Raw genomic sequence first — 11,038 nt, 5'->3', positions numbered from 1 at the left:
CTCTTAGGAAGGCTGTTTTGTACAATCAGACATTTATTAGTTTTCCATACAAAGAAGAAATCTCTGGAAGGTTTGGTAGAAATGGGGAGCTGGCTGTTGAGCAGGGAGTCCTCCATCCCAGCTCCTGAATGCACATCACACATTCACTCCAGCTCCCCAAGGATCCTGAGAGTAGCAGGATGCCTTCGTGCCCAGAAGCACAGCTCAGGCACCAAGTACTTCTCAGTTTCCGATGACCACTATCGTGTTGCCACAGGATGTGGCTGCATCCAGGACACCAGCACATGCCAGCAGCACAGGGCTGGCCTGCCAGAACCTGGCTGCTCTGGGTGAGGGTGGTGGGGGCACCAAGCTGTGCGTGTGAGACACCCCTCACAAGAGACAGAGCGTGTGCCAGGGCAGGAGCGCAGGCTCCCACCCAGCCCAGGTGGCCACTGTGCCTCACCTGGACACCAGATCTCTGCTTGCGGGGTCTCCCTGCAGGAGCACAGCCTTTACCAAAGGCTGGTACAGGCATTTCACCCTCTCCTTTCCCTGGGCTGGGCCTTTCCCTGTTGGAAGTTCCCTCATGGGGTAAAGGCACATCAGGCCATTCCCTGGGAGGCAGATTTCTTTTTGATGAGTCCTGGGACTTGCACCTTCACCCAAGCAGGAAGGGTCCAGCTCCCAGCCAAGGGCTGCAGCACACGACATGGCAACAAGCACAGTGCTCCTTCAGCTGCAGATGGGACACTTGCCTGATGCTCACCTGGGTGTCCCAGATGAACCCAAGGGGATGCATGCCAGTGACAGTCCTGCCCACCACTCCCACCACAGCACACGGTTGTGGCACCACAAGCCCCTACCAGCTGTCCCCACTTCAGATGGTGATGGAGTTAGTGTTGGAGAACTGAGATACATAGGAAGCCAGGATGGGGTTGGTGGGAAGGACTTTGATGGGCAAGTCCCAGCTGAAAGTGTCCACTTCCATCTGCTCCACCCCAGTCCAGGTGACGGCCTCCGACTGGCTCCCACGAACCAAGCAAGTCCCCACCGACTCCCCAGAGGTCACAAATTCAAAGTGCAGCCTCCACTTCAGGGAAACTGTGGGGAAGAAGAGGGGTCAGCAGCCAACACCACAATGGCTGGGGACAAGAGCTGCCTCAGCACTGGCTGTCCAGGCAAGGGGGCATGCAAATAAGCCCACTCATGCAGGCCAGCTCCCTCCCACAGGACACAGCCCTCTGCTGAGCAAGGGCTGGGCTGGGGATATCACAGGAGAGAAGCAGGGGTGGGTCCCTTCCCTGGTGGCCACTAACCGATATTGGTGGTGAAGCCTGGGGTAGAGCTGAGTGGGATGGGCAGGCTGAAGCTGCTCTGGGCGGTGTGCAGGCAGGCCTCCTGATGGCGGGCATGCGTACTGAAGGAGACCGGCTGTCCCCGCCGGCGCTGGAACTCCTCCTGGATGCTCTCCTCCGTCTGCAGGCTCACAGAGAACTGCAGGGCAATTGGCAAGGTGCTTGGTCACACAATCTCACAGGGTCCTGATGCAAAGCCCTGGGGCCTCCATTTCCAAAACGAGCTCAGAACTGGAGCCCTTCCCCATCCCACACCCTAAGGAGTCTCAGCTGGGTCCCACTAGAAACCCTCAGTAGAAACACCACAGCAGCCCAATACTACCCCAATCCCCACTCCCTCTCCCCCACCTGAAACCCTGCCTCTCCCCACAGCGAGCAGTAACCTGCAGACATGGGATGTCCCCTTCTGAGAAGCTGAAGGTCCCAATGACATCCTCTCCGATCTTATACACAGTCTTAAAGATGCAGAACGTCCCCACCTTCCCACGAGTGTTGCTGATGTTATACAGGTCTGTGGAGCAGTAAGAGTCGGGGAAAGGGTTGCAGCAATAAGAAGTGGGGAAAGGGTCGCAGCAAGAAGAGGCTCTGCTCCATACAGCACTCTGGCTTAATCACAGAGCCCAGCAGACATGACCCCACGTCTGCTGCTTAGGTGTGAAGGACAGCCCCTGGAGGTGGCATTCCTTTTGAGAAATGCCTGCAGTGAGCGCAAGCACACCACAGGCTGGCTGCAGTATGCTGGGGAGAGGGTCTCTCTCACTGCAGTAGGAAGAGCCTGAGACTGGTTGGGAGGAGACCCTGGGAAACTCTGACCCAAGCAGGCTCTGATGGAGCTCCTCCACAGCCCCAGTTGGAGCTTCACTCTGCCAGCAAGAAACTCTTATAGTGAGCCCTGAGCTGTGCTTCATACTCAGGTGAGAACAGCAGGTTCAAGCAAGGGATATGACCTACGCAGACTGCGTCGGGAAGTGGCCACCATGAGCAGTTCTGTTGCCAGGTCTGCCAGGCGAGAATCTTTCTTCAAGCCCTCCTCCTCCTCCAGGAAGGGGTTTGAGGGTGCAACAGCCTCATCCTGTGGGAACTGGTAATCCTTGAGCCCTGGGGGAGGAAGTGAGAGTGTCAGCAGGGCAGGGTGCAGCCAGGCCCATGTCTGCAGGAAAGGCAGCATGTGGCCTTACCATGCAGCACGAGAACACGGAAGGGTACGCGCAGGAGCTTGATGGGGGAGTTGACACGCTGGCAGCCGATGGTCAACTTGTACACGTACTTCACCGACTGTCCCCGGAAAGAGGGAGGGCCGTCTATGGGCAGCGTCTCACAGTATGAATCTGCAAGGAGCACAGAGAAGATTGTCTTTGAAGGCCAAAAGAAGCTCCGGGAGCTGTTGCTCACAGGCTCCCTGCAGCAAGGGTTAGGATGGGCCATGGTGCTGAGTTAGGGACAGTGGCTGGTGCTTTCTGCTGTCTCCTCTTCTCCACAGCAGGCCAAGCACATCCCCGGCTTCCTTGCACCAGCGCACTGCTCCTCACATCACATGCACTGTCATCCAGACATTGCTTCCAGCACATACAACCACACACACTCAACTCTGCCTCAAAAGAATGTGAAAGATGTAAAATCCAGGAACACAAACACATGAGAGCTAAACTTACTCATCACGAGTTCAACCTGGATTTGCCTCTGCGCACTTCCTTTGCACATCGCTTTCACGATGCAGTGACACCCTGAGGTTTCCTCAGGGCTCTGCCCCACATGGCAGAGAGGTGCCAATGTGCCCCTCTTGATATTTGCCAAAACCCAAACTCAGCAGCAAAAATTAGGTTCTTCCTGTGTTCTTCTCTGAAGTACTGGTCTAAATGGCCAAGAAACAATTAAGAGACCTTCACAACAACCTGTGGCGTATGCCCCTTGACAGACTGATGACTTAGACTGCAAAGCCTCTGACTGAGACTTCTGAGATGCTGGGGCCTGGCTTTATACCACATTCAGCCTTCCCAAAGCCCCTTGGACACCACACAAACCACAACCCTTCTTGACGCAGTGTGAACACTTCTACAGTTTTCCCAAACCGCATGCTGTATAATAAGAAAGGCGCAAACAGTGAACTGTGGAAAGACTCCGCCTCTCTGACTTCCCCACCATAATGCAGGCATACCCTGCCAGAGGAATGGCAGCATCCTGCTGTGAAACTACAGATCCTTCCCCAAGTTTGGTACATCCTAAACATCGAGGCTTAGATTAGAAGCTAGTGTTACATTTGAAATATAACTTCTAGATTTGAAATAATGGGACTGGAAGGAAGAAAAAAGCCTATGCTAGTGCACAGCATCCACAGGTTGTCACACCTTAAAACACAGGGCTGTTCTGCTGGACCAGGGTGCGTATAAAGCTGAGAACTGTCCTGACAGGGAGGAAAATCAGGTATTTCCAAGGAAGGAAGAAGACTGCTGTAACCCCCTGTACCAGGCTTAAAAAGAGTGCTCACAAAGACCTTCATGCCCAATGAGGATTCTCTGAGCAGGGACCACCACTGTCTGAGGAGGACGGGCAGTTTGCTACCTGGCACAGGAATGCTGAGGCTTCGGAAGTCCAACTTCCATGCATACCCCAGAAGGAAGTACATTCCTGGTGTTATGGATGCCTTCCTTACCCACCCACTGCACCCTCTGGCTGGGCTGCCGGCCTGTGTCTGGGCTGCTTCTATTTCCTCCCCTCTCTGTGATCTACCAAATATTTAAAGGTATTACAAAACTGGAGAGGAGGCAAAAACAGCCACAGAAATTACTTGAGGGCTTTGAGAAAATATTTTATGGTGACAAATTTAAAGAGCTCAGTCTGGGCAGTGTGTCAAAGGGCTAGGAGGTGAGTCAACTTCAACATATAGGCACCATAACCAGGGGAAGATACTGGGGAATAAGCTGGTCAGCAACTGAAAACAAGGCCTTTATCAAGAGACAGCCTGACACAACCTCAGCTATGTGTGCCAGCTCTGGCTACAGTTTAATAACATAGTACTTTGCTAAAGCAGAATTAAGATTTCTGGGTGGAGGTTTTTTTGCCTTTCCAAACTGTGCAGGAAAACTCAAAACTTCTGAAAAACAGGAAATGAAGAATTAAGATACACACCCACACAGCCTTAACTCTGCCTCCACAGAGCTGGCAGGAGCCCCCAGGAATGATCTGCAAGCATGCCAGCTGCAGTCTCGTGTGAGACGAGCGGTACAGCAAGCCGATGGGATCGATGTGAGCAGCCTGGCAGAGCTGGGGCTGTGATACAGGGGTTTCAGTTCTAAAAAGCCCAATGCCACACACAGCAGCATCACACACGACACATGCTATAGATGCGCGCATCACACAACCAAGAGGAAAGGCTGTAACACACAGCAAAGGATCCTCAAAATGTGGAAGAGCTTGTGTTCTTGCTATGGGGCTGCATCCAAGTGAAAGGCAGGTGCAGCTGCTTGTGCCAGTGTCACTCAGTGGCCCAGCAGATGGATACACACAGTGCAGCATCACCGGGAAGGACAGACTATCGCTAGATTAGCTGGGAGCTGAACAGCTTCCACCCACAAAGCCTGCACACAAGGAAATCTTCTCAATTCATCCCAGCCACCTGGAGGTTGGACTGTAGTCACCAATCTGCTCTCCCAGCAACTGCCAAGCCTGCCTGAGATGTGCTGGGAAAGGGTCTTTCCCCTGATCCCAGGGACTGGATGCTCCAGCCCCACACCTGCCAGCAGCACAGAGCACAGGAGAATCCAGATGAGCCTCAGGCCAGCTGAGACTTCTACCACTTCCTCCTCCCTGGCACAGCCACTTTCAGTACAGTGGTCCTTGGCTCCAATGTGGCAGGGCCAGCTCCTTTCCCCCACATGGTGCTGTAGAATACATACTCAGACAGTAGGCTTTCCAATTTAGGAGGCACAGCTCCCAACAGCACTGCCCCACCCTGCAAAGCACCTAGCCAAAGCCAGGTTGGTTTTACCCTGTCCGCCTTTCCCTCCAGTCAGGCTCCTCCAAGCCTAGAAAGGCAGGAGACCGCAGTTTCAAAAGTTTCACAGTTCCAGTTTCACAGCCTGCAACTTGCTGGTCTCACTTGCACCTCTGCTCTCACCTCCCAGAGCTCAATACTCCAGCAGAGCCCCCTCCACCACAGGCACTGCCTCTCTGCTTCCTTTGCTCTGTGACTTGAGAGGTCTCTGCGAACCATTCCCAGAAGATCCCTAGGACAACCCAAAGAAGCTCTCCACACGCAGCCTGCAACACTTAACGTTATGTTGCTGCTAGACCACGGGCTGCCAGAATGCAAAGGAGGTCCAACACGAACTGACAGACAGGGTCATGCAGCCACTGAACGAGGCAACAGCACATACTTGTATTTTCACAGCTGTCTACTCAGGTAGAGAAAGCTGCCTGGTACAACAAAACCGAGTTGCTGCAACTTCCTTGTGAAAAGGAAAAACATTTCTCTAAAGCAGAAGGGAAAGTAGTGATGAAGGAGAGCTTAAAGGGGACCCATTGGAATGACACTGTCTGAGGGCTTTGGAGACATGAAGAGCTTTGAGCAGAGAAGATGAGAAGTTGTTCACTTCTACAGCAGGAAAAACAGAACAGGCAGAAGACTGTGATCTCCAGGACAGCCACAACGTGAAGAGGAAGCACAGACCTTAGAAGGATGCCAGCCTAAATCCCAAGAATACTCTGGTGCAGCTGAAGAAATAAAGGCAGGGTAATGCAGGTGTGCATAACTGTTCCTTCAGCTGCAGCCAGGTATTTCAAAACTTTTCATGCCTTGTAGCTACACAGCAAAGGCTGCAGGCCAGGGGCAGGACTGAGGGACACATTGCAGTATGCAGCCCTCATATGGTGGAGAACAGAATCTGGACAACGCAGTTCCTTAGCACTCACACTCCCACCACAGCATCTTGCCTTCCACAAGCACCAGGGTCTCCCACTTGCAGCACTTAGTTCTGCAAAGCCAGCTTTGAGAGCAGGGCTCCCCAGAGGTGAGCTCTCTGAGCAGGGGAAAAGAAGACAGGACTCACAGGACTTTGACTCCCCAGGATCCAGTCGCAAGTCACAGAAGAGAATCTTTGGTGGTGTGGACAGGATACACTGACCACGCTCTCCTGGAAGAGAAGAACCACATGAATGCGGCCCAGACTTGGGCTGTGCCCAGGCCAGCTGGGCCTTATCCTCTTGGGGAGGAACGGGGAGGAGTGGGCTGAGGAGGAAACATCTCATGCCCTGGTCAGATCATGAGACATTCCCAGAACAGCTGGACAGACAACCCTCATGTTTCACTCTAAACTAGTGCCACTTTGATCCCAGTATTAACCAGGTCCTGCAGTAGCCATCACCAGGGAATTACACAAGGAAAGCAACATGGACTTTCCACTCACTTCTACACATGCTGCCCTCAAGACACACATTATAGTCTGCTTGATTCCTGCTCGTTGTGCTCTTGCTGTCCCTGCCCGGGGTTATAAGAATGGCACTCACCTCTGTTGGGGACGAAGACTGTCTCATTCTCTGCCTGCACATCGTGCTTGCTGCCATCAGAAGGAGGGAGCGCTACCCGGTTCTCGCTGGCATGAAACTGGCAGTGGATCTGAGCGCTGGCCCACGCCAGCATCTCACTGAGAGCAAAGAAGAGCAATAGTCGTGTCTGCGCTTTAAACTTGGATTATAGCAAGCATGAATTGGGAGAAGAGCAGCTCTTGCTGCTCAGCTCCATGTGGGACTGCTTGTCTGGAAGGAAGAAGGCCTTGCTTTACTGTCACTGATGCCCTGCTCCAAACAAGCATTCGGAGCAAGCTGGGGCTGGAGTGCTGACCCAAATCCACTTCCACCCCAGATGCTGACAGCAGTTTCACCCAAGGCCTGACTCTGTGGCCTGAGGGATCTTATTCAGCAGCAATATTTGTAGCCTAAACCACAAGACCTTGGGCACAGAACTGACACTGAGCGAGGAAACACCCCTGCCCCAAGAAGCCCACTGTACACACATGCCAGAAGACCGCAAGCAGCGCAGTCAGAAGCCACCCCATCTACAAGGACAGAGACCAGGTAGCCTGTGCAGAATCTTATAGGGATCTTCCAGCAAATATGCTGAGGTCAAGCGTCCCAAGATTTGTTCCAAAGACCTACTAACTTGGTCACCTTTCTCATCAGCCACAGCTTGGAGCTGGTCACAGACTGCACCTTTGAGAGGGCACCTCCAGCTGCTGCACATGGGCCAGGCCCAGCAGAGGACTTTTAGCCATGAAGACCTAAATCCCAAGCCAGAAGTGACATGCAGAGCAGCACTCCAAGGTGCCACCAGTAACAACACAACCATCAGGGAAGTGGGAAAATTCAAAAGTAACAAACACCTGCAACCTGGGTTCAGCTGCCCCTGCCCTCAGCACCCCGGCTGCCCCAAGCTCGACACTCCTCAGGGCAGGTGGGGCACAGAGGTGCTCCTTCCCCACAGCACTGTCCCCCTCAAGAACATCAACTTTTGGTTGTATAAGACCATCAGAGAATAATGCTTCCAGGTCCTTAATAAGGACCTATTTTCTCCTCAGGATGCAAAGGATTCACTGACAGTTATAGAGGAGGTCATTTTGCTCTGCCTCTACAGCCACAAGAATTGGTTGCATCTAGCATGAAAAACAGTCTTATGTTTTGAACACCGCTATGACCTCAGCCATTCCACACGGCATCTCCCATGGTGCTACTGACACCTCTCAGTTTCCAAAACACTCATCTTATCTTTATTTCAATAGTGGTGGTGTTAATTTAGCCAGTGTATGTTTTCTAACGTCATGATCTGATTAGTAACCACTGACACCAGAGTTCTAGGTGGCACAGGGATTTTTTGTGACATGCAGGTATCTCTTGATGTGACACATCAGAGCAGTTAAACGTCTAGACGAATCAGAGAAAAAAGGGCGTGCTGCATTTGTTTCCGCTGACTAACAACGCCCTATTTGATCTTTTGTATGTGCTGGTTGCCCTTACCCAAACATGTGTTGGTTACTCTACCCAGTTACTTCTAGCTCCACAACTGTAATCCTGTATCTTCAAAAGTACCAGCATGGCTTTTCCACAAGGGCTGCCAAAAGGTTTTCTGTTGTAACATATCTGCTATATAGAAATAGAAAAATGGTCTTGCTTGAGAGACAATGAACTTTATATAAGCTTAGTATAATTACAGTACTTTCAAACACTGTATTTTAAATCTTTTTTTTTTCCTTCTTTCTTTTATCTGCCTTCCTGCTGATAGACCTGGCTTGTCCAGCTGGCAGGGTGCAGAAGGATCCCGTGCTGTTGTGAGGTCATCTCCCTCCTCTCTCACCTCCCCCTACAACTCCTGTAGCTCACAAGGGTCACGCTTTGGGCAGAAAAGCTTTGTTTCTTGTATGCCTTGTACACCACAATCAAATTCACCATCTTCCATTTACTTACTATCCTTCCATTCTGTCTAAGCCTGAAATGAGTGCTTCTTGGTTCCCCCACCTGCACTGCAGCTTCTTCCAGCCCCGAAAGCTTCTAGTGCCTGACGGGCCTACCTCCCTGTTGCAGTGACTGTGCTTTGATCTGGCTCCTGCCTTTAAGCACCTCACAGCTTCAATTTCCAAGCCACCAATGTATGTGGTGTCACCACTGTCTTAGCTGAGTCTCATCAGTTTGGTCACCTGCCTTTTATTCTAAAAAATTTCCTTTTTTCAAGAGGTATTTTCTTTAAGGACCACAACACACATGAAACTCCTAAATGAATCTCCTGTAGCTCTGCTGTGAACCTCCAAAACTGTTCCACCTGCCACCTTTGCAGTTCCACATGTTTTGGAACCAGGAAAACGCACTGCCACTGCACAAGACAAAACTCTGGAAAGCTAGCTGCTTATGCCAGAGCTGAATTCAAAAGCTGAATGCAGTAAGGAAGATGAACCAGGAAGACAAGATGGAAAGTTGAGGAAGGCAATAAAGCCCTACAGTGGTAATACAGAAGACTGCTTTGCTGCTGCTGAGATTGCAAGCACTGAAGGTGGGCTCACCAAAACAATCACGTGTGAAATGCATGCTGGTGATGAAGAGATGCTGAACGTGACAGGGCTGGAAATGGACACTTCCCAAGAAGGGCTCAAATTGAGAAAGCACTCTCCACCTGCTGGAGAATCAGACAAGGCCATACACTCAGCAGGCATGGAAACTTTGGGCGACTAATTATGATGTGGAGTCACCCCCGTGAGCCAATATAGGAAGCTCCCATCTTCTCGCATTTCCTCAACACCCATTTCAGACACAGTAATGATCAGGGGAGATGCAGCACTCGGAGGCTGGGCCACAGAAAATGCTGCCACAGAAGGCTGCCTCTTTCTCACGCCTGGCAGCGCTCATCTCTCTGCCTGCCAGCTCTGGAGGCAGAGGTTACACCAATACCTCAGTGTGCTGCTTGACAAAGAGAGGTCCTTCCATAAACGCAGGAAATAATGACATTGTCTGGATGTTGCCCTGTGAGACTGTCACCCTGGTGTAACTAGATATCCTGCTTTGACAGCCAGTTTGGCTTCATTTTCTGCCAGTAATCCCGTCACTGAGGGCTCACCTGAGGGGAAGTTAAGAGCATCTCTAACTGCATACTTTTTTCTTTGTCTCTTTCTTGGGGGCAGAAAACCAGAACAATTATGTCAGTTGCAGCTCTGAAACAGTGATGGCACAAAGCACCCTTAAAAGAGTACCTCGGTCAGGGGAGTCACCAGGGGCTGAGCTGGCACCATTGCCCCACAACCCAGCCATGACTACATCTGGCTGCTCAGGAGGGAGGGAGGTCCGTTCCCTCTTGAGGGACCCAGACAGCTCTGCCACTTCAAGGCTTCATGCACAGAAGGGCCCACTGGCGTGGGCTGCTGTACCTGCTGGCGGACGTCGATGAGGCCGATAATGGGTTGGTGAAAGTGATCACGCACTCCAGCACCTCTCCTGCCAGGAAGACAGGCCCACGGCCCAGCTTGGCCAAGACCTCAATCATGGCTTGGACAGCCCTGCTGCACACCTGCCAAGAAAAACCCAACAGTGGGCACGGAGAGAGGGCTGGGTGCTGTAACAGAGCAAGAATGGCGACAGCCAGGCCGGGCACAGGCATGTGGGGCAGTCAGGGAGGTCTAGACCCAGCCAAGGGTCTAGACACAGCACACGGGCGTGTAAATGGGTTACGGCCAGCCTGGCTCTGCACACACGAGGCACAGACACACAGTCCCACCCACACCCACCCACCCACCCAGGCGTGCAGGGGACACACGCACAGCCCCGGCCACACACAAACACCCCCCGCCCCCAGCTCCACACAGACGTAAGGGGGGGTCAGCACATACTGCGGGGGGTGAAGGACAGCCCCGCCAACACCTGCCCGGGGGCCTCAGGGTGGCCTCGACCGCAAACACACAAGCGCAAACGCCCACAGGACGGCCAGGGACACTGGGCAGCGCGCCCCGCACAGCCACCACCCCTGGCCGCCCCAGCCCCACTCACCGCTCCGCACTACTCGCCGCTCCCGGCCTGGCTTCCCCTCGGCCGCGCAGGGGCCCTCCCGACCTACTTCGGCAAAGCTCGGGCAGCGCTCGGGAGCGCTCGGGCAACGCTCGGCCAGCTCTCGGTAATGCTCGGGCAACACTCGGGCGGCGCTCGGGCATGCTCGGACAGTGCTCGGGAGCGCT

At 52.8% G+C, this 11,038-nt stretch overlaps 1 protein-coding gene across 1 annotated transcript; it reads right to left on the bottom strand.

Annotated features, from left to right (window-relative positions):
- Window positions 1-15: 15 nt before the first annotated feature.
- RGP1 (RGP1 homolog, RAB6A GEF complex partner 1) lies at window positions 16-10,986 on the bottom strand. The gene is made up of 9 exons (XM_005231519.4): window positions 10,854-10,986; window positions 10,238-10,377; window positions 6,840-6,976; window positions 6,383-6,466; window positions 2,516-2,665; window positions 2,289-2,435; window positions 1,721-1,848; window positions 1,299-1,476; window positions 16-1,083 (listed from the first exon to the last, which is right to left on the bottom strand). Exons 2-9 carry the CDS (start codon window positions 10,351-10,353, stop codon window positions 860-862), a joined length of 1,164 nt encoding a protein of 387 aa, XP_005231576.1. The 5' UTR covers window positions 10,354-10,377; window positions 10,854-10,986; the 3' UTR covers window positions 16-859.
- Window positions 10,987-11,038: the final 52 nt, after the last annotated feature.

This window comes from Falco peregrinus, chromosome Z (genome assembly GCF_023634155.1).
Source record: "Falco peregrinus isolate bFalPer1 chromosome Z, bFalPer1.pri, whole genome shotgun sequence".
Lineage (NCBI taxonomy): Eukaryota > Metazoa > Chordata > Aves > Falconiformes > Falconidae > Falco > Falco peregrinus.
This window is presented reverse-complemented; position numbering and strand designations above follow the sequence as displayed.